Genomic DNA, 19,266 nt, shown 5'->3' with positions numbered 1-19,266 from the left:
CACTTTAGCAACTGCTGAATGGTTACCGTGTTCTCTGCATGCATGAACCCGTCTAATGGAGGAAACGGCTGAGGCACAGAAATTGTCTTGCCCAAAGTCCCTGTGTGGCAGAGCCAGCAAGTGTGATGTGACACCGAGACGCGGTGACGTGATAATGGCCGGTATGTCCTGGGACGTGAGAGTGCTCTTGTGGCCTTTCCAAGGGGCCAAGAGAAGTGGTACCCTTAGATCTGCCTCCTAGGCAAGCGCCATTGCAGGGCTGCTGCCTGACCACCCTTAAGGGAACTAAGTCTCCTTTCTGGCCATCCTGACTTCAGAGGACTGTGACTCTCATTTTGCCACCAGAGGTCGCAAATCACTGCCTTTTTCTTTTTCTTTTTCTTTTTTTTTTTTGCCAGTCCTGGGCCTTGGACTCAGGGCCTGAGCACCATCTTCCCGCTCAAGGCTAGCACTCTGCCACCTGAGCCACAGCGCCCCTTCTGGCCATTTTCCATATACGTGGTGCTGGGGAATCGAACTGAGAGCTTCATGTGTAGGAGGCAAGCACTCTTGCCACTAGGCCATATTCCCAGCCCCGTCACTGCCGTTTTCTTAGAGACAGTAAAGAGGTTGAAGAGAGCTTCCTTCCATCCCTTTCTCCTCTGCTCTTCCTCTGTTCACTCTTCCTCCTATGTTCTTCCTCTCTTCCCCCTCTACTTCCCAACTCCCTGATTCTCCTTTCCTCCCTTGAACTTGCTCATTTATTCTTGCCCCAACACTTTAGCTGCCAATTGGCGAGACAGGTAACTGAGTGACATCAGCTCTTAGGCCTCCCGTCCCTGCCTCATACAGGCAAGTAGACTCCATCTTTAAATCTGGAAAACCCAAGTGGGGCTGTGAACAGTCCCTGCTACCTCTCTTGGTCAGGTGAGGCCTTGGATGGGTTGGGTCTGTGTGTTTAGATCTGAACTACGGCAGTGCCTGACAGCTTGACTTCTAGACTTCCAGGAGGGAGCAGCGCTTTGGACTGAGGGCCACCCAGCTCAAGGCCTGGGCTGTCTCTGTCTTCAGCTCCCTCTGTGAGTGGGGAGAAGGCCAGGTTTCCCAGGCTTCAGTTTCCATCTGTGAAGTCTGTTTTGTTGTTGTTGTTGGTTGTTGGGCTTGAACTTGGGCCCTGTCTGTGCTCTTTTGCTCAAGGCTAGCACTCTACCACCTTGAGCAACAGTGCCACTTCCATTTCCAGTTTTCTGCCCAGGCTGGCTTTGAACCATGATCAGATCTTAGTCTCCTGAGTGGCTTAGGATTACAGGTGTGAGCCTCAGGTGCATGGTAAAATGGAGCTTTTGATGTGGCTGCTGCTCCTGAAGACATTTCAGAACAACCCCATGGTTCCATCCTTGGTCCCTGTTCCCCACCTTAGGGAAGGACGGGTTGGCCTTGAACCAGGGCACTCCTGTTCCTGTGACTCTACCCCCAACCCCAGCCTAGTCAACCTGGTAGAAGTCAGGAGAGTGGCTACCCTGGGGACACGCAGGTTCTGCTTCTTGAGCTCTGCTGATTGTATGGGTGGATTGGATTGTAAAACCTCATCCCTCTGCGTGTGCACTTGCTTGAAGTTTGCCTTTCTGTATTTGTCGGTCACTTCTATACAAAGCTTCTGAACACATGAATAGAACAGTGCTAGGTCCCCCTCCTAATCATCTCCTGTGTGCCTGACCTGCTACTTCCTCACCCAGCCCCCCCCCGTGCCCCCCCCCAGCAGCCTGGAGAGTCCTGGTACCTGTCTTTCCTCAATTCAGGGCTCTCCAGGGGTTCCCACCTTTCAGGGCTGCTGGAACCACCCATGCCACCCAGCATTCACCTGTCTCACCCTTCTGCATCCTCCCCAGCCTCTCCCTGTGGTCAGCCACTGGACTCCTTGTCTTCTCCCAACATATCACAGGGCCTTTTGTGTGTGATCCCTCCGCTTTGTGTGTGATCCCTCCGCCTGGAGCACTGTTCCCCAGCCTGCACAGGCCTGCCTCCTTTGTTTCCTTCAGCACTCCCCCAGGTGCACATTGTCTGAGGAATCCTCGGCATCCCTCAGCCCACCTGCTCCTCGCCTGCTGGCTGTGTCCCCCTCCAGAATGTGGGCCCCGGGCAGTGGGCCTGGTAGCTCCACTGCTCTAGCCGGTCTCCACAGTAGTGCCTGCAGTGTAGGAGGCCATGCCTGCCTCTCCTGCTTGCTGGAGATCGGGGAACCCTCCTGCTACCCCAAACATGCTCATGCACGTGCGCATACACATGCACACCAACACACTCCAGCCACCCATCCCCCACCCCAAACACGCATATGCACGTGCGCATACACACGCACAGCGACACACTACCCACCCACCACGGTCTTCCAGGCTGGAGGCACGGCAGAGAGTGATCCTGGCCTGTGGTTTGGAACAAAAAACAGTGGGAACCCTGGGAGGTCTGATGTCGATCAAAGGCTCCCATGTTTGTGAACCGTCCCCCTCTGCCCAGGGGACAGGTGGGTAGGGGACTGCCCAGAACCCAGAGTTGTCACAGCTCCAGGCCTTTCCCTCAGTGAGGGAAAGCGGCCTAGCCTTCCCCTCTAGGGGACCGAGGGGGAGGACTCGCCCCTCACCTCGTCCGAGGCTCTCCGCTGGGACCTGCCTCAAAGCCAATATTGCTCTTGGATGAGCAGAGGCCCCAGTGAAATGTCCCTGCTGAAAGATGCTGACAGCGGCATCTTTTGGAGATGCCCATTCCCAGGGCGGGAGGGTGCCGGGAGCCCCTTCTGAGGGGGACCTGGAAGCTGTGCAATCGCTGCAGTTCCTGTCCCTTTGCTGCCCTCCCAGCTTTCTTCCCGCCATGGCCTAGAGCCTAGACTTACAGGACTTGCCCGTACCCAGCTCCTGGTAGCGACGGGAGAGCCGTGAGGGCTTTGCCCAGGCTGATCACTGCCGTCTCCTGCCCCGGAACGACGCCTGGTGTGCAGCAGCAGCTTAGTCCTCCTTGGTGTTTGTGGTGGCTGAGTGCAACCTAAGGCCATCTTGGCCCCTTTATACCTGTCCGTCTTCTCCAGGCACTGGGAAAGCCACTGGGGAGAGGAGGACTCATGGAGCTTGTGGAGTTTGACCTGGTGTGGGGTATTTCATGGGGACCATGTACAGGGCGAGTACAGCGGAGTTGAGGGAGGCTGTGTTTCCTTAGATTGGGGGCCCCCCTGAGGAGGGACTCTCATTTGACTTGAGGCCTGAGAGAGGGGGAAGAATGGGGCATTGTGGTGTTGATGGGGGCTGGGAGGCTGCGCAGAGAGATCAGGGCAGAGCAGTAAAGCAAAGGGCTTGGTGTGTTCCAGCAGCAGGAGGCAGGGTGCAAACAGCGTGGTATGCAGTTGAGGCGGGAGGTGGACATGGGGGTAAAGAGCTAGGTGGAGCCCCACTGTCAGCTTCAGTTCCCAGCGTGTAGCGAGACCTAAATACCTGACCTGATGACTAATGAATCCATCCGCTCAAGCCTTTTATTTTCCAATCATTGATGCCATTTAATGGCAGGGGAAGGGGGACGGTGGGGGTGGTGGTGGTGGTGAGCATTGATAGGTAGCTGGCACTGTGCTAAATGAATAAACGCAAAGAATACTCATAACAAGGCATCGCTGTTTGTTTGTGGACCCCTCAAGTAACAGAAAACAAACAGCAGGCTCAGCATCATCGCTATCCTAGAAAAGAACTGGGTAGCTCCCTGTGTATGTGTACTCACCGACTTCCCAGCTCCCACTGTTTTGCCCGCCTGAGCTGGTACCTTCCATTCCTAAAGTCACCCCACCTCCTAGTTCCCAGTTCTGCTTGGCAAACCACCTTGCTCCTGGAAACAGCAGCCACGTTGTGCTTCACACCGTTCTCTGTGGAGTGGGCTCTGTGGGGCGGTTTTTCTGCTCCACGGGTTGTAGCCAAGGCCACTCAGCTGCATTTAGCTGAGGTCTCAGTGGGGCCCGGAGCGTCCCAAATGACTTCTCATCTTTCAGGGCCTTCTCCAGAGTCTCTCACCCTTCCATAGCCTAGCCCAAGCCTTTTGTAGCGCGACACTGGGTATGGCCAAGGTTGTTTCTTTGCCTTCATTAGAAAGGCAGCCAATAACGAGTGCTGGCAGGGACATGGAGCAAGTGGGACCCTCCCATACCACACGTGGACCCCTTGGAAAACAGCCCAGTGATTGTGAAAGGGCCAGCATAGATTGACCATAGGACCCAGAACTATTGCTCCTACAGGGACCTAAGAGAAAGAAGAACACACACGTGTCCATAGAAAACTTGCACATGGAGGCTCAGAGCAAGCCAAGTGCAAACAATGCAATGTCTACCAACCGCAGAATGAATGATAATGTGTGATATATAATAGATCATAATGAACAATATTATTCAGCAATGAGAAGGAATAATGTGGATGAATCCTCACCCTGTGTACTAAATAGGAGACACCAGATGCCAAAGGACCACACATTATGTTTCTCTTTATATAAATTGTTCAGGAGAGGCCAAGCTAGAAAATAGATTGGTACTTGCCATGGACTGAAGGGGTTGAAAGGAGACAGGAAGTGACCGCTAAAGTATTATTCATAATGCCTATTATGAATGTCAGTAGTTATTATCCTGCCTCATTCAGGGGCAATAACAAGAAAACCTTTTGCATGCTCAGCACAGAGGTAATTTTCAACAGCATTTTCTGTCTGCGGTGGAGTCTGCAGGTTGGAACCATGGAGACAGGTTCTCGACTCGTGGAGTGGTTTCTGAGTGGTGGTTGGGTATGTGGGCTCGGGCCGGGCCCTGAGGGGTGACTCCTCTTACCAGCTGTGCATCCTTGAACAAGGCACTCATGCTCTTCCTATCTTAGGACAATGCCCAGCCAGACTAAGCCCTCGGGAGTGCTGGCTCTCATCATTCAGGAATCAATACGACTGAGCACTAACGCTCCTTTATTATTTTACTTAATCATAATCCTGATTAAATTCCTTTCCTTGAAATAAACGGGATTACAATATTTTGTGAAGATGCTTCTTTTTCCCCTCTGGCTGGTCTGTTTCACAATCCTCCTTCCTCAGCCTCCCAAGCACTAGGATTATAGGTGGCTTAAGCCCATTCTTTTGAATGGTTCAGGCACTACATATACACAAGGACACGGGTTGAGAAGGCTCAGGAATCCCTTGTGCCCAATCAGTTATGAAAGGCTGAATCAGAGAGTTTACTTGATTTCTTATTTGTATTCATTAGAACTTTTCAGGGTTCTAATCCTTAGAAACGGCCTCACAGGCACGTGGAGTCCTACCCCAGCTCTGGAGAAAAGGAGCAGCCACTCAGGCCTGCCGAAGGTCCTGGCTGAGGCTGGGGCTGGGCGGACCCCCCAGCAGTGCAAAGCTCCTTTTCATAGCACAGATTTCCTCTTGTATTCTGGGAAGAATTTAGTCTGGAAAGGCTTGAGTTCTCCCCTAAGTGAAATGCAGGAACTGACCAGCTGCTTCTGCTTTTTGGTTACACTTTAACTGTGGTGGCCTTACTAGATACACTTGTGTTGTTATTTTTGATGACATGGAAGTTACAAGGTGCTGTTGCCCCCGCTCTAGCAACACTCTTCAAAATAGGAATCATAAACTATAAATCAGGGCTGTGTGTGTGTGTGTGTGTGTGTGTGTGTGTGTGTGTGTGTGTTTTAAATTTATTTACAGAGAGCCAAGGACACAAAGAAACAGAACCAGAGTACATTCTAAGAGGAAGTAGGAAGTACCAAGGTGATCTCAGTAGAAGAGTCTGAGGCTTCAAGTCCCAGTGCATCTGTTGGAGGAAGAGGCATCAGCTCAGGCAGGTGAGGAAAGGCAGCAGCCCCCACCCCCACCCCGGCTGGGCCACTTTTTGTGTGAATGAGAATGGAGAAGGGACCAGAGCTGGGGCCTCTGGCCTCCATGTGCTGTAGGGTTTACCATGGGCAGAGATGACATATAGAAAAGATGTGTTCTGAGTGGAAAGTGAGCCAGGACCCCTCCGTCCTCCCCCTGCCCCCAGGAAAAGGGAACAATTTGGGGGCAAGGCACTCTCAGAAAGTGGGGGATGGGGTGAAGGCTGAGACCAGGAAGATCATGGCTCAAGGCCAGCCTGGATAGAAAAGACTATGACTCCATCTCCAAAAGAGCCCACAAGTTAGAGTATCTGCTGAGCAAGCAAGCCAAACATGGGAAAGTCTCTGAGTTTGAACCCTGTTGTCAGGCAAAAAATAAGTGGGGTGGGGAAGCAGGACAGAAGAGTGGGGTGGGGGTGGGGGATGGACAAAGGGTATCTTTCCACTCTTAAGGTGTTGGGAATAATGTCAGGGAGTGAGACAGCTCCTGCTCCCTGAGGTGCTCCAGACTTTTGGCTAGCAAAGACTGCAGAGAGGCAGGAGAGCTAAGGGACGGCACACACGGCATTGCAGGCCTTCAGTGTGCAGGGCCACAACCCTCCAGGGCAGGGGGGTAGGGGGGCGGCCACAGGGTTGGAAATTCTTCCCAGCTGCAGGAAACAAGGAGCAAGGTTTATGAAAGATAACTTCCTAGTGACTGAAAAGCAGGCTAACTGGGCCCGCAGAAGAGAAAAACAGGAACAAACTAGGGCTTACATCTACCCCCACCACGATCCCATCCCCAGCCCTTCTGGAGGAAGAGTTCTGCTCTTGCCCTCAGAATGTGGCCAAAGCCGCCTCGGGTTATCTACAGACAGGACCGATGAAGCCCAAACTCCACCATCATCTCCACTCTCCCTTCCCACAGGAAGTCTGAATTCAAGGATCAGGGAACACAGGAAGCAAGAAGACGTACCAGGCAGGAGGCAAAAGGATCAGTACAGGTAGACCTGGAGCTGGTCCACATATTGGAATTCTCGTGCAGAAACTTAAGAGGAAAAAAAACACCCCTACAACAAAAATGGGATTATCTAAAGAACGACCCACATAAGTAAGTGGAGAATTCCAGTGGAGACTTGGAAACTATAGAAATAAATGGAACCAAAATGCTAGTATTGGAAAAATAGTATTAGAAGTGACAACTTAGATGTAGGCACAGCAAGACAAAAGACCAGCAAAGCCTAAGTCAGGAAATGGAAAATGCCCACACTGAACCACAGGGAAGAAAGAAGGGAACATATGGAAGAAAGAACCTGAAATGTGTGAGATGATACCCAATGCTCTAACACCAGAGGACCTCAAGTTGAAAGAAAGGAGAAAGAGATTGGGGTAAAAGAAGTATTTCAAGAGGGAATGATGGAATAGTCCCAAATCAATGGATGACACCAATGCAGAGATCCCAGAATCTCAGCAAACACCAAGGGAAAGTACAAAGGAAATGTACTTGAACTTGGCACACCCAAACTGCTGAAAAGCTGGAGACAGAGATCATACATGTGTCATGTATGTATCAAACATATATCACCTCCAGGGTACAGTGGTACAAATGTGCCTAATTTCTCACCAGAAGCAAGGTAAATCTAGACAGTGAAATGACATCTTTGAAGTGCTAAAAGCAAAAGCACTCAATTTACATGTCTACATTCAATGAAGATAGCATTAAAAATAAAGGAAAAAATTCAGATATTAGAAAAAAGCAGAAAGAGTTTATTTTCATACACCTGCATTGTAAGAAATGGGTAAAGGGGGCTGGGAATGTGGCCTAGAGTGCTTGCCTCCCATACATGAAGCCCTGGGTTCAATTCCCCAGTACCACATGTATAGAAAACGGCCAGAAGTGGTGCTGTGGCTCAAGTGGCTGAGTGCTAGCCTTGAGCAAAAAGAAGCCAGGGACAGTGCTCAGGCCCTGAGTCCAAGCCCCAGGACTGGCCAAAAAAAAGAAAAGAAAAAAAAAAAAGAAAAGAAACGGGTAAAGGAATTTGGTGTAAACCAACTCCACAAGTCTTGGGGGGGGAGAGGGGGAAGGGAGGGGGAGGGGGGAATGAGGGAGGAGGTAACAAGTAGAACAAGAAATGTACTCACTGCCTTTCATATAAATCTGTAACCCCTCTGTATCACACTTGGACAATAAAGGAAAAAAAACAAACCGGTAAAGGAATGCTAGCAATCAGCATGCTAGTGCAGGCCTATAATCCACACAGGAGGTCATCTGAGGCAGGAAGATTGAGACTTCCGGGTCAGCATGGTCAACAGAATGAAGCCCTGTCTCAAAAAACAAAAACCCTACAACACAACAAAAAGGGATGCCATCATCCAAGAGAAATGATCCTGGGCCAGGTGCTGGTAGCTCACACCTATAATCCTAGCTACTCAAGGAGCTGAGATCTGAGAGTCGTTCAAAGCCAACTCTGGGCGGCAATGTCCGTGAGACTCTCATCTCCTTAGCTACAAAAAGCCAGAAGTAGAGCTGTGGCTCAAGCTAGCCTTGAGCACAAAAGCTCAAGGCTAGTACCTAGGCCCTGAGTTCAATCCCCAGAACTAGGGGAATAAAAGATCCCGGAAACAGAATACACACATTTCAAAAGTATTTTTATGTATATAGTCACACATACAAAACCTTAAAAGATCATTAACGGTTTAAAATATTGTATTCACAATGTATTGTGAAACTTACACAGCAGAGTTTTGGTAAGTGTTTAACAAGGGGCTCTCTGCGGAAAAACAACCTTATTTATGGTATTTTATCATCCCTATGGTGTAAATAGTCTCAAAGGATTTGAAGCTACCATCAGTTCACAGCTGGCTCACAAATATTCCTCAGATATAACAGTTGCTGCTCACAGCAGGAGTTAGCTTCAGCACACCACTGGGTTTGTAGAACACACAAATAAGAAGAATACAAAGACAGAGATGGGAAGTGGAATGGTGTCGGGCTCTTACCCTCAGCTGAAATGCTATGTTATCATTTGAAGGTGGATGGTGGTAAAGGTGCGTCTCTACTGTGAGCAAGAGAGAAAGGGAAAGTGAAGAAAAGGAAGGAAGGAAGGAAGGAAGATGGCAATATAAGACATGAAGCAAATAAATGCATTAAATGTAAATACAACAAATTATCAAAAACCAGGGTGTCAGGTTGGATACAAAGTTCATCAATGTATTGTTCACAAGAAACATCACAAATATAGAAGCATAGGGAAGCTGACAGCAAAAAGAAAGAGTAAAGATATTCTCTGCTGATGTTAAATGTGTGAATGCGGCTATATTAATATCAGACATGTTCGTATTTTGAGATTTCTAAATCATGTTTGACACTTGAAGCCCAAAATATAATACAGTCTAATGTGGAGAGAAGAAATGCTCAAAGCAGTCATTTACAAACAGGGCGAGTAAAGGGCAAAAAGACCAGGCAGGTCTCCCTGCTTCCCCGAGGCTGGCAGGATGCGTCCGTGGCCTCTGGTAACTGTGCACAGGCAGCGCAGGGCCCAGCCAAGCTCCGAGAAAGCCAGAAAACAATAACAACCAAGCAAGCGGAGGGCGACAGACTCGACTCCAGAGGCGCGCCGCCAAGGGCTGACAAGCACCCGAGGAGATGCTCGGTATCGGTGACCACTGGAAAAATGCACCTCAAGTCACAAGGAGGGCGGGGGACCCCCCCCCCCATCAGCGGCATGGCTCTTGCCTAGTGTGGACAAGGCCCTGAAAATAAAATCACGAGGTGACTGTTGGGGGTCCCCCTGGAACGCAAAGGTGGCTCAGGATTGGATGGTGGTGGGATTGGATCCTTTGTACACTCCTGGAGTGAATGGAAGGCGGTGGGGTGCTGAGGAAAAAGGAATGGCTGCTCTTCAACCTAATGAGCCTAGAGCATTCACTCCACTTGGCAATTCTGCTTCTGCAAAGCAGGGAGTTGGGTGTTTGCACGCCCATGTTCCCTCTAGTACCACAAGAAAAGAAATAGAAGTAGCCCATGACACCACTCTACTACTTAAATCAGCGACACGATGGAAGAGGCTTTGCCAGCGGCTGGGGGAGTGAGGGGAGGGGTTATTATCATTTTTTTTTAAGTTTAATGTTTTTTTCTTTTATTAACTTTATTTTTTGTTATGTGGTACAAAGGAAGGGAGCCCAGGGTCTCATGCATGCTAGGCAAGCAATCTGTCACTAAGCCACATTCCCAATCTGGGGTTATTGTTTAATGAGAACACGTTTCACAGGTATGGGAAGAGGGAAGAACTTGCCAGTATCCAGACAGTTTCACACCAAAACAGTGCTCCATGGGAAGAGAGAAAGGTGAGTCAGTCACAACGGATCCGGTTTGCTCTGTGCCCGGCTTTAGTTAGGAAGATGAAAAAGATAAGCCACTGACTGGGAGAAGAGGCAACTGAAGCCGGCCTATCTGCCAAAAGACTGGTGCCTAGCATATATAAAAAACTCTCCAGACTCAACAACAAAAAGCCACAGCAGCCAGTAAGAACGTAATTAAAGGACAGAGAGTTCACCAAGGAAGACACGCGGACAGCAGGCCCACACCCGAAAACTGTGCCAAACATCATTAGTCATTAGGAAAACAGGAATAGCCGCCATGGTTAAAATACAGGTAACTACACTCTTGGCAACGTGGGTGACAGATACACTGCTAGTGGAAATGTGAAACGGCATAGCCACTTTGGGGGCCCTTGGACAGCGTCTTCCACAGCTGAAGCTGGCCACGTGTGCGGTGGCTCCTGCCTGTAATCCCAGCTACTCAGGAGGGGAGGCAAAGGTCAGAATGCCCAGCAGACCCCGGCAAAGTTCGGGGACACCTTCTCAACAAATAGCTGGGAATCATGTGTGCCGGGCCACCCCAGCTACATGGGAAGCAGAAGTAAATCGGGGATCTGGGTTCGAGCCCACTGGGCCTAAACCTGAGACTTGGTGCAAGAATGTGGGGGGAGGGGGTGGCTGGGGAGAGGCGGGCTCAAGTGACCAGTGTCCCGGCCCAGTCCACCCCCAGCGGGAGGTGGGCGGAGGCTGCCTGGGTGGACCAGTGAAAGTTTCTGGGTGACCCCTCCTGCTGCCTGTTGCGAGCTGCCCCCCCATCGCCCCCCAGGCCCTGCGCTCTCTCCACACACCCCACGCCCCCAGACCCTGCGAGGTCCCCACCCAGCCCCGCGCGCTCTTCCTCACCCCCAGGGTCTGCGCCTGGCTCCCTGAGCTCCGCATGCTTCCGCCCAGTCTCTTTCCAACTTCCCAATCAACCCAGGCCGGGTCACCCCCTTTCTTAGGAGGAGTCCTTGAGGATCGTCGTCCACGCCCCCCCAAGACAGCATGTGGCCGGGCCGGGATCGCATGCGAGCGCCTGGTCCCGCCCCGGTCCACCCCGCGGGTGAGTTCAGGGTGGCCGCGTGGGGCCGAGCGCTCCGCGCGCCTGGGGCCCCGCTCCGGCTCCGAGTCCAGTTTTCCCGGCTGTCCTCTGCACCCGGTGCAGAGGGAGGGAGGGAGGGAGGGAGACCGGGGCGGCCCCGAGCGCAGTCCCTCCCTCCCGCCCCTCTCCGGGTCTTTAAGCGCGCACGGTCCCCGGCGGCGGGGCAGTTGGGCCGCCCGGGCGCCGGCGATCGCGCGGATGGCGGCGCTGGTGGCGCTGGCCCAGAAGGCCTGGAGCGCACGGCGGCTGCTGCTGCTGCTGCTGGTGCCGCTAGCGCTGCTGCCCCTGGTCTTCGCCCTGCCACCCAAGGTAACAGCGCGCTGTGCCCCCCGCCCTCCCCCGCCCTCCCAACTTCCACCGCAAGGATGTGGGGTCTTGAGCTGTAAGTGGGCTGCTCGGAGCCAGGTTGCACACTTGTCCACGAACGTGGGGTTGCAACCTGCCTAAAAGTAGGGGCCAGCGAGTGTCAGCCCACCAGCCCAGTGGTGACTTGAAAGGAGGCAGAATGTGTAAATCTACAGCCAGGCCAGGCACACGGGGGCAGCGCTTCGGTCTGGGACCTCACGGAAGTGAGGGGCGGCTAGGATTTGGTGAATACCCCCCTCAATCTTTGCCTTGTGTGCTTCACCTTTTACAGTCCTTTCTGGGGCCTCCGGAGGTGAGAAGATAGGTACTCCCATTTTTTTTCAGAAGTGACCAGCAAGGCTCAGAGGGCTTGATGTGCTCCAAAAGTGGAGAGTGGTGTGGTGGGCGACCTCCGGCTTAGCACCCCAAGGGCTGTCCGGTGCATTCAGGAGTCTTGATGATGATTGCTGGGGGGGTCTCTCGCTTGTGCCCAGCCCAGCCTAGCACCCTGGGGATACTAGGCTTGTAAGATCAACGCTCCTAACCCAGGAAGTTACTTCACTGCCCTTGGTATTAAGTGAAGTATTAGATGGCCACAGAAGTAAAGAGAAGGTGTCATTTAGTGATGTATTGAGCAGCTGAGAGCTTGCTCTCTCTTTCTCTCCCTCCCTTTCATTCTTTCTCTTTCACTCACTCTTTCTCCTCTTTATTTTCCTTCTTTCCTTCCTCCCTCTCTTTCTTTCTCTTTCCTCTCTCTTTCTCCTTTCTTTATTTTCCTTCTTTCCTTCCTCCCTTTCTCTCTTTCTTTCTCTTTCCTCTCTTTCTCCTTTCTTTATTTTCCTTCTTTCCTTCCTCCCTCTCTTTCTTCCTCTTTCCTCTCTCTCTTTCTCCTTTCTTTATTTTCCTTCTTCCCTCCCTCCCTCCCTCCCTCCCTCCCTTCCTCCCTCCCTCCCTCCCTCCCTCCCTCCCTCCCTCCCTCCCTTCCTTCCTTCCTTCCTTCCTTCCTTCCTTCCTTCCTTCCTTCCTTCCTTCATTCATTCCTTCCTTTCTTCTTTGTCCAAGACTAGGATACAAACTTGGTACTTGATGCTTTTCTCATCAGCTGGTGCTCTGATCCATGCCTCCAACCCCAAGTGTTGGTTATTTTTTCTTTCCTTTCCTTCCCGATCCCCCTTAAGGAGCTGCTTCATTAGTGTTGGTTTATGCAGACTCTTGTCATGAATGGGAAGGAATAAATGATAGAATATGGATCAGGTCACCTTAGCCTGTCCCAGAAGACTTTCTGACCCAGGGGTCTGGAGTCAACTTCCTCTCTTCAAGTCTCCCCTCCTTGTCTTTTTTTTTTTTTTGCAAAAGCATTCAACTTTTTAATGATTATAAGCAATGCAGACACCTACTAGGTTAAAATGGGCTTGCTCTGTTATACACAAGGGTCATCAATAGTGAGATTATTGTGCATCTACTGTCTGGAATTTCAATTTAAAAACAGATTTAAGGGAACTTGGTTACTGCTGACCTCTTAGGGAACATAGTGGGGAAAACCATCTGCAGGTGCCTCAAATTGCTACACATTGCTTTACAAAAACAAGCCTCCCAGGTGGTGTTGAGCTTGCTTTTGAGAGGACATCCCCATTTTAGGGTGTTTGGACACCCTCCTCCTGCTGGATGGTTTCCTTTGAGGGAAGAGTGGTTTTTATCCTCAGTATTAGTCTTCTTCAACTCTGATCGGTCAAACTTCTCCACTTCAGACATGTCTGGTTTATCACTCATCTCGAGTAAAAAGGCTGGAGACCTGGCGGCTCTGGCCAAGATGTTGGCAGATGAGGACCGCTAGCTGGCTCCAGGATGGTTGAGTACCTTGTCTTCCCCTCCTCCTCCAGTTCTGGGGCTTGAATTCATGGCCTGGGCACTGCCCTTGAGCTTCTTTTTGCTCAAGGCTAGCGCTCTACCACTTGAGCCACAGCGCTACTTCCGGCCTTTTCTGTGTATGTGGTGCTGAGGAATTGAACCCAGGGCTTCATGCATGCGAGGCAAGCGCTCTACCGCTAAGCCACCTTCCCAGCCCCCTTCCTTGTCTTTAAAATGGGGCAATACATGCTCTGTCTGTGAGGGACAGGCATGGGGCACTGCTTGGAGGCCTGGTGAAGGCTGGAGCAAGCTGCCTGGCAGGGGCCAGAGGGACTGCGGTCCTGGGGTGGGCAGAGCTCTGGGGCAGGAGAGGGGACACACAGACATTCCACCCCCAGCCGCCTCCATCACTGCTCTACCTGTGGGTGAGATTTGGAGGCCAGGAGCAGAGCCACATGTCCTGGGGCGGGAAGCGACCCCTTCCCCGTGGATCGTAAAGGGAGAGCATTCAAGTTACAAAGACAAAGATCTCAAGGGGCTGGGAAGGGCACAAAGCTAAAGCTTCATGGCATCATGGGCGCGCCAAGGAGCCCGGCACGGCGGCAGCAGGGAGTGGGCTGCCCCGTATGGCGTCCCTTCCTAGGACCGGTCTTCCTCCGTGCACGGCACCAGGCTGGAAGCAGGCTTCTCCGCTCTGCTCTCGCGTGGTGTTTGCAGCAACCAAGTGGCTGCTCTTTGCATCCTTACTCAACAGTGAGGATGTGGACGCTCAGTAGGGCCAGGTGACAGGTTCCATGGCAGGTCCCAGACCACAGAACCCACGCACAGCCTGCGCCTTCCACGCTCTTTGGTGACTCGTGTTCCTTGCTGTTCTGGGTTGCTATTTGGCAGGAAGTGCTCCTTGCTTCTTGCAGCTCTCTGGTGGGGACCTTTCTGTGGCCCAGATGTCATTTCTCCTTTAAGTTCCTGAGAAACGAGGGCCTCCCCCAAAAGGCAGGTGATCTGCTCTGCAGTGGAGGCCTCGGCCTCCTCCAGACACCCACAGGCGGGGCAAAGCCCGGCCTCCTCGTGCTCCTTACATTACCGTGTGCCTGGGCATTAAGAATGGAAGATTCCCTCAGCCTAGTGTGCGATGGATACAGGCAGCCCACAGAACATTCCACCTGCGCCCGGCAGCGGCTCCCCAAAGGCTGGAGGTCTAGCTTATTAAATGTTCTTGCTGCCCAGATAAGGTCAGCAGCATCGGCCTCCATTCCCAATGTCACCCATAAGCCACCAAGACCCCTTGGGACCCCCAGACAGGCACCCGTTGTCCCTGGGGGTTCCTAGGAATCACAGAGCTCAGCTGGCCTGGCACCTGCTGTGTGCGGAGAAGTCTAGAACAAGAGATGCTGTCTCTGATCAGGATGTCTCCTCTCCACACCGCACCGCTCTGGTGGCTGGTGGTGGGGAGCTGGTCAGACTTGGGGGGGGGGGGGATGGCCTTTCTGGAAGCTGGAGATTTGGGGAACAGCTTTTGCAACTGGGGAAACTGAGGCTTGGAGATGAAGGATGGGAAGAACATGGGCCTATGGCTTGGGTGTGGATCTCAGCTTGGAAATTCCTGAACCTCTGTTTCCCCCTTGTGATGTATGTGTGTGTGTGGTGGGGGAGACACACTCCCTTGAAGGGCTGCTAGAGGAATTCCTAGATGGCATGGAAGCCATATAGATATGGAAGTTAATAACCTTGCTGACAGGAGCCAGCAAGTCTGCCTTTGGGTCACTTACTTTCACACCAGCCGGGAGAAGCAGAAGTGGTTGTCCTTGCCTCGTTTTCACAGAGGGAAGAGCCAGGGAGGGTGGCCAAGCAGCACCTGGGCCGGCACAGCTATGAAACCCGGCTTCGCTGGTCCTTTTCCGCTCCAGGCTCTGGGTTGTGGAAGACAGTGTGGCCAGGATTGCCAGGCCTCTATGGGGATTTCTCAGCACTCAGAGTCCAGCCCGTGCCTAGGTGGTCTCTTGGTACCATCTCACAGAACCCCAGAGAACTGGGTTAGGAAATCTGTCCCTGCACTCTAAAATGATTATGCAAATGTCACCCATATCAGCAGGTAGAGTCCCCAGCTCAGTGTTAGTTACTGGATTCCATGACTGTTATTCAAGGTGTTTTACATTCGTACCTTTCTACTCTCCCTTTTTAAAAAACTGAAATGCACAGACTTTAAAAGGACTTTGGGCAGGGGTGGGATGAGTATTGTGTACGAAGAATCAGAATCATGAGTGATAGAAGAAAACTCCCAACAGATAAGGAAGGACAAGCAAGGACAAACAGCAAGGACCAGCTCGAACCATTCAAAACCCAGGTTCAGAAGGGAAGGCAGGGGTGGGGTGGGGTGGGGGAGGACTTGTCCTGTAGGGAGACGTGTGCTCTCAAAGTAATTTGGAAAGGCCAGCCCCTTTCCACCTCAGCTCAGCCTGAGTGTTGTCTGGGCATGCGCGAGGTTGGTTGATGACACATGGTAACTGGTCAGTGCAGGCAAAACCTGAGCGATGGCCACCAGATTCACAGTCCCCTGAGCCTCAGGGCCAGTGCAGACCAGGACAGGGGCCGCTCGAGAGCTTCAGGGAGGATCCAGCACAGTCAACACCTTGACTGCCTTGAGCCCCGTGGAAAGGATTTCAGGCAGGGCATAACAGTATATGCACTTGGGAGACAGGGGCAGGGGGATCAAGAGTTCAAGGCCAGCCTGGGCTACATAACAAGACAGTCTCAACAAAACCAAATAAAGAAAAGAATTTCCAACTTCTGCACCCCCCACCCCGTGCTTTGAACGCACCCGTGTGGCCTGAAGTAATCTCGCTTGTTACTGCAGCCGTGGGGAATGAGCACACGGCCCAAACCACATCGGTAATCCCGGGAGGGGCTTGGTCACGTACCTCATCCTGCCCTGAATTCCAGGGCACCGACTGCTCATCGTTCAGGGAGGCAAACCCCGCTGGCAGGAGAGAGCCTGGCCTGGGAGCATAGCTCCTGGCTACGGCCTTCTTCAAAGAGGAGTTCGTATCTGGCCCTGCTATCCTGTGGGATTCAGGAAGAGTGTCTTCCTCTAGGAAAAATGGAACTCTCCATAATCTCTGACAGGATATATATATATATATATATATTTTTTTTTTTGGCCAGTCCTGGGCTTGGACTCAGGGCCTGAGCACTGTCCCTGGCTTCTTTTTGCTCAAAGCTAGCACTCTGCCACTTGAGCCACAGCGCCACTTCTGGCCATTTTCTGTATATGTGGTGCTGGGGAATTGAACCCAGGGCCTCATGTATACGAGGAAAGCACTCTTGCCACTAGGACTAGGCCATATTCCCCAGCCCTCTGACAGGATTTTGTGGTGAATAAATACGTTTCTATGTTCAAAGGACCAAAGTTGTGTCTCGCCGGGTGTGGTGGCCCAGGCCTGTAATCCTAACTACTCGGAGTCTAACATCCAGAGGGTTGTAGTTTAAGGCCAATGTGGAGAGGGAAGTTCCAAGCTGTGTGGAAAGCAGAGATCGAGAGGAGAGAAAGTTTGAGAAGCTCTCTCTCTCTGGGGGGAACTTGAGTGCCGATGGGTGTCTGTGATCCTAGCAGTGGCAAGAAGCCGGAAGTAGGCAGGTCACAGTGTGTGTGTGTGTGTGTGTGTGTGTGTGTGTGTGTGTGTGTGTACCTTGTCCTAAAAGTAACCAGCAAAAAGCAGGGCTGGAGTTGTGGCTCAACGGCAGAGCACCAGCTTAATAAACCCCGCTCCTGAGCTCCAACCCCAGATCTACCAAGAAGAAGAAGAAAAAGCACAGGTGGCTTCTTTGGCAATCGAACCTCTGTGGACTGGTTTGTCAGGGAGGCGTGTTTGGGGCTGATTTGGGAAGTGGAGATGGCTGGTAGCTCCACGGGGAGGGTTGAGTTGAGATGGTGGTTTCTAGCCTTCACTTTCTCATCTGGAGACTGGGCTCCATCTCTGAGTCACCTCGTGGTGTTGAAGGATGAGACAGGCATGAGTCGGGCTTCCCACTGGCAGTGCCTGGTGAGGTCCTGGCTGGGGGGTGGGGGGCTCCCAGCCACCCCCAGTGCTGTCACGCATCACAATGCGGCCATCCTTCTGGCTGACCCACGAGGAAGGGGTGGCTGGGACTTGGGGGGAGAGGAGGTGCCTGGGGTGATGTGGGCGGGGCAGGGGTGGGTACCAAGCCCCACTCCCTCCCTGTGTAGTGAACACCCCATGACGATTTATTCTCGTGACATTTCATTTCACCTCACATGCCAGACTGCTGCTTCTGAGAGATGAGGGGTCAGAGGTCAAGTGCACTTCCTTCCTTTCTCTTCGGGTTGGTACTAGTGCTTGAACTCGGGTCCTCACACTCTCGCTTGACCTACTTCAGCTCAAGGTGAGCACTCTACCCTTGAGCCACAGCTCGCCCTCCCACGTTCATGAGTATCTATTCAGCACGTTGCAGGGCTGCAGGCCCTCAGCAAGGGGCAGGGACGGTGACCGGTCACTTAGGAGAAGCTCTGGGCTCGAGGGCTTGACGGGCTGCCTCGCCGATCCCATCTCCAGCCCCCTTGCCCGGCTCCCTCTGTTCCTGCCACTGTGGCTTCCTTCAAGCTGGCTCTGGCCCCAGGCCCTTTGCACCTCTGCCCCTTTGTCTGCCCATCTTCTCCGTGCTTCGTTCATGTCAGTTTGAACCTCAAAGGCCTCCCTTTCCCTGCTGTCAGGCCCATCCAAGAGGGAAATGGAAAAAAAAAAAAAGCCTCCCTCGTCCATTCTCTTCTCTGCCTTTGCTTTCTTCCTGGGGTTCTTCTGGCTGCCTCCCTGCAGGTGGAGCGGACCAGGAGGCTTGGCCAGTTGAAAGAGTTTCAGCCAGCTGTGGGGCAGGAGGCTGCCCAGGGCTGGTCCCCGTCCTGGGGTGATTGGGGTCGGTGGATGGTGGCCTGCAGTGGGGAGCCCAGAGTAACAGGTTGGGATGTGGACGGTGGTTTGGTTGGTTTACTTCTGAAAGAGTTGCTTCCTGGCTCGAGGGTGATTATTGGTAGTGACTGGCAAGCCCTGGTTGGCGGGGGGGGGGGGGGGGGCAGGGCCCCTCCAGGGTCCAGAGCATCAAACACAGAAACAACGAAGCAGGACCAGTACTATGGCTCTACTCTTCTCCTTACGCTCCAGCTTCACAGTCCTTTCGCTTCTTCAGACCTTCCCAGATTGCTCCTACCTCAGGGCCTCCGCACTTGTGGATCCCTTGGCTCGTCGCCGTTGGATCCCTCTTAGCTCCGGCGGCATCTTCTCCTAGGAGTGCCCTTGGATTGGTGACTCCTTCGCAAGTCTTGGGCTCCTCATTTGCTCTCTAAGGCAGCTTCCTGTTCGATGATGTTCGTGGTATTTGCCGTAGCCAACATGGATCCGAGTGAATGAATGAACTTGGATTTGAAGGGAGGTTTTGATTTCAGAACACATGTGCTTGCTAGAACCCCGGACTGCATCCTGATCACTGGGGAGGACTGAGGCCTAGAGGCGCGTGGAGGGACCTTCCTAGCCCGAGGCCCCAGGAGCTCTCTGCCAGGTGGGCATGCAGACCCCCGGCCTCAGATGGGGTCCTCTGAGGCCAGGCCAACTTTCCGCTTCCCGGACTCCAGCCAGGTGTATAAACAGCCGGTGGCCAGCGGGGAGCAAGATCGTGTTTCCTGACCCAGCTCCGCAGGACTCTGCCCTTTGCACTGGCCTGCAGTATCGGACACCCCAGACCCAAAGACTCAACGCCAGCACTCTA

General features: G+C 52.6%; 1 protein-coding gene and 1 pseudogene across 3 annotated transcripts in view; one reads left to right on the top strand and one right to left on the bottom strand.

Moving 5' to 3' along the window:
* Window positions 1-11,450: 11,450 nt before the first annotated feature.
* Window positions 11,451-19,266, top strand: part of Slc13a3 (solute carrier family 13 member 3) — a 50,743-nt gene continuing 42,927 nt past the window's right edge. For all 3 annotated transcript variants that reach the window (XM_048349555.1, XM_048349554.1, XM_048349556.1), the window contains exon 1: window positions 11,451-11,607. In XM_048349555.1, the coding sequence (XP_048205512.1) occupies window positions 11,497-11,607 (111 nt within the window). In that variant the 5' untranslated portion in view covers window positions 11,451-11,496. The remainder of the gene's footprint in view (window positions 11,608-19,266) is intronic.
* LOC125353859 lies at window positions 13,059-13,413 on the bottom strand (annotated as a pseudogene).

Source organism: Perognathus longimembris, chromosome 6, assembly GCF_023159225.1.
Source record: "Perognathus longimembris pacificus isolate PPM17 chromosome 6, ASM2315922v1, whole genome shotgun sequence".
Taxonomy (NCBI): Eukaryota; Metazoa; Chordata; class Mammalia; order Rodentia; family Heteromyidae; genus Perognathus; species Perognathus longimembris.
The sequence above is the reverse complement of the archived record's forward strand: the minus strand, read 5'-3'. Positions and strand labels throughout refer to the sequence as shown.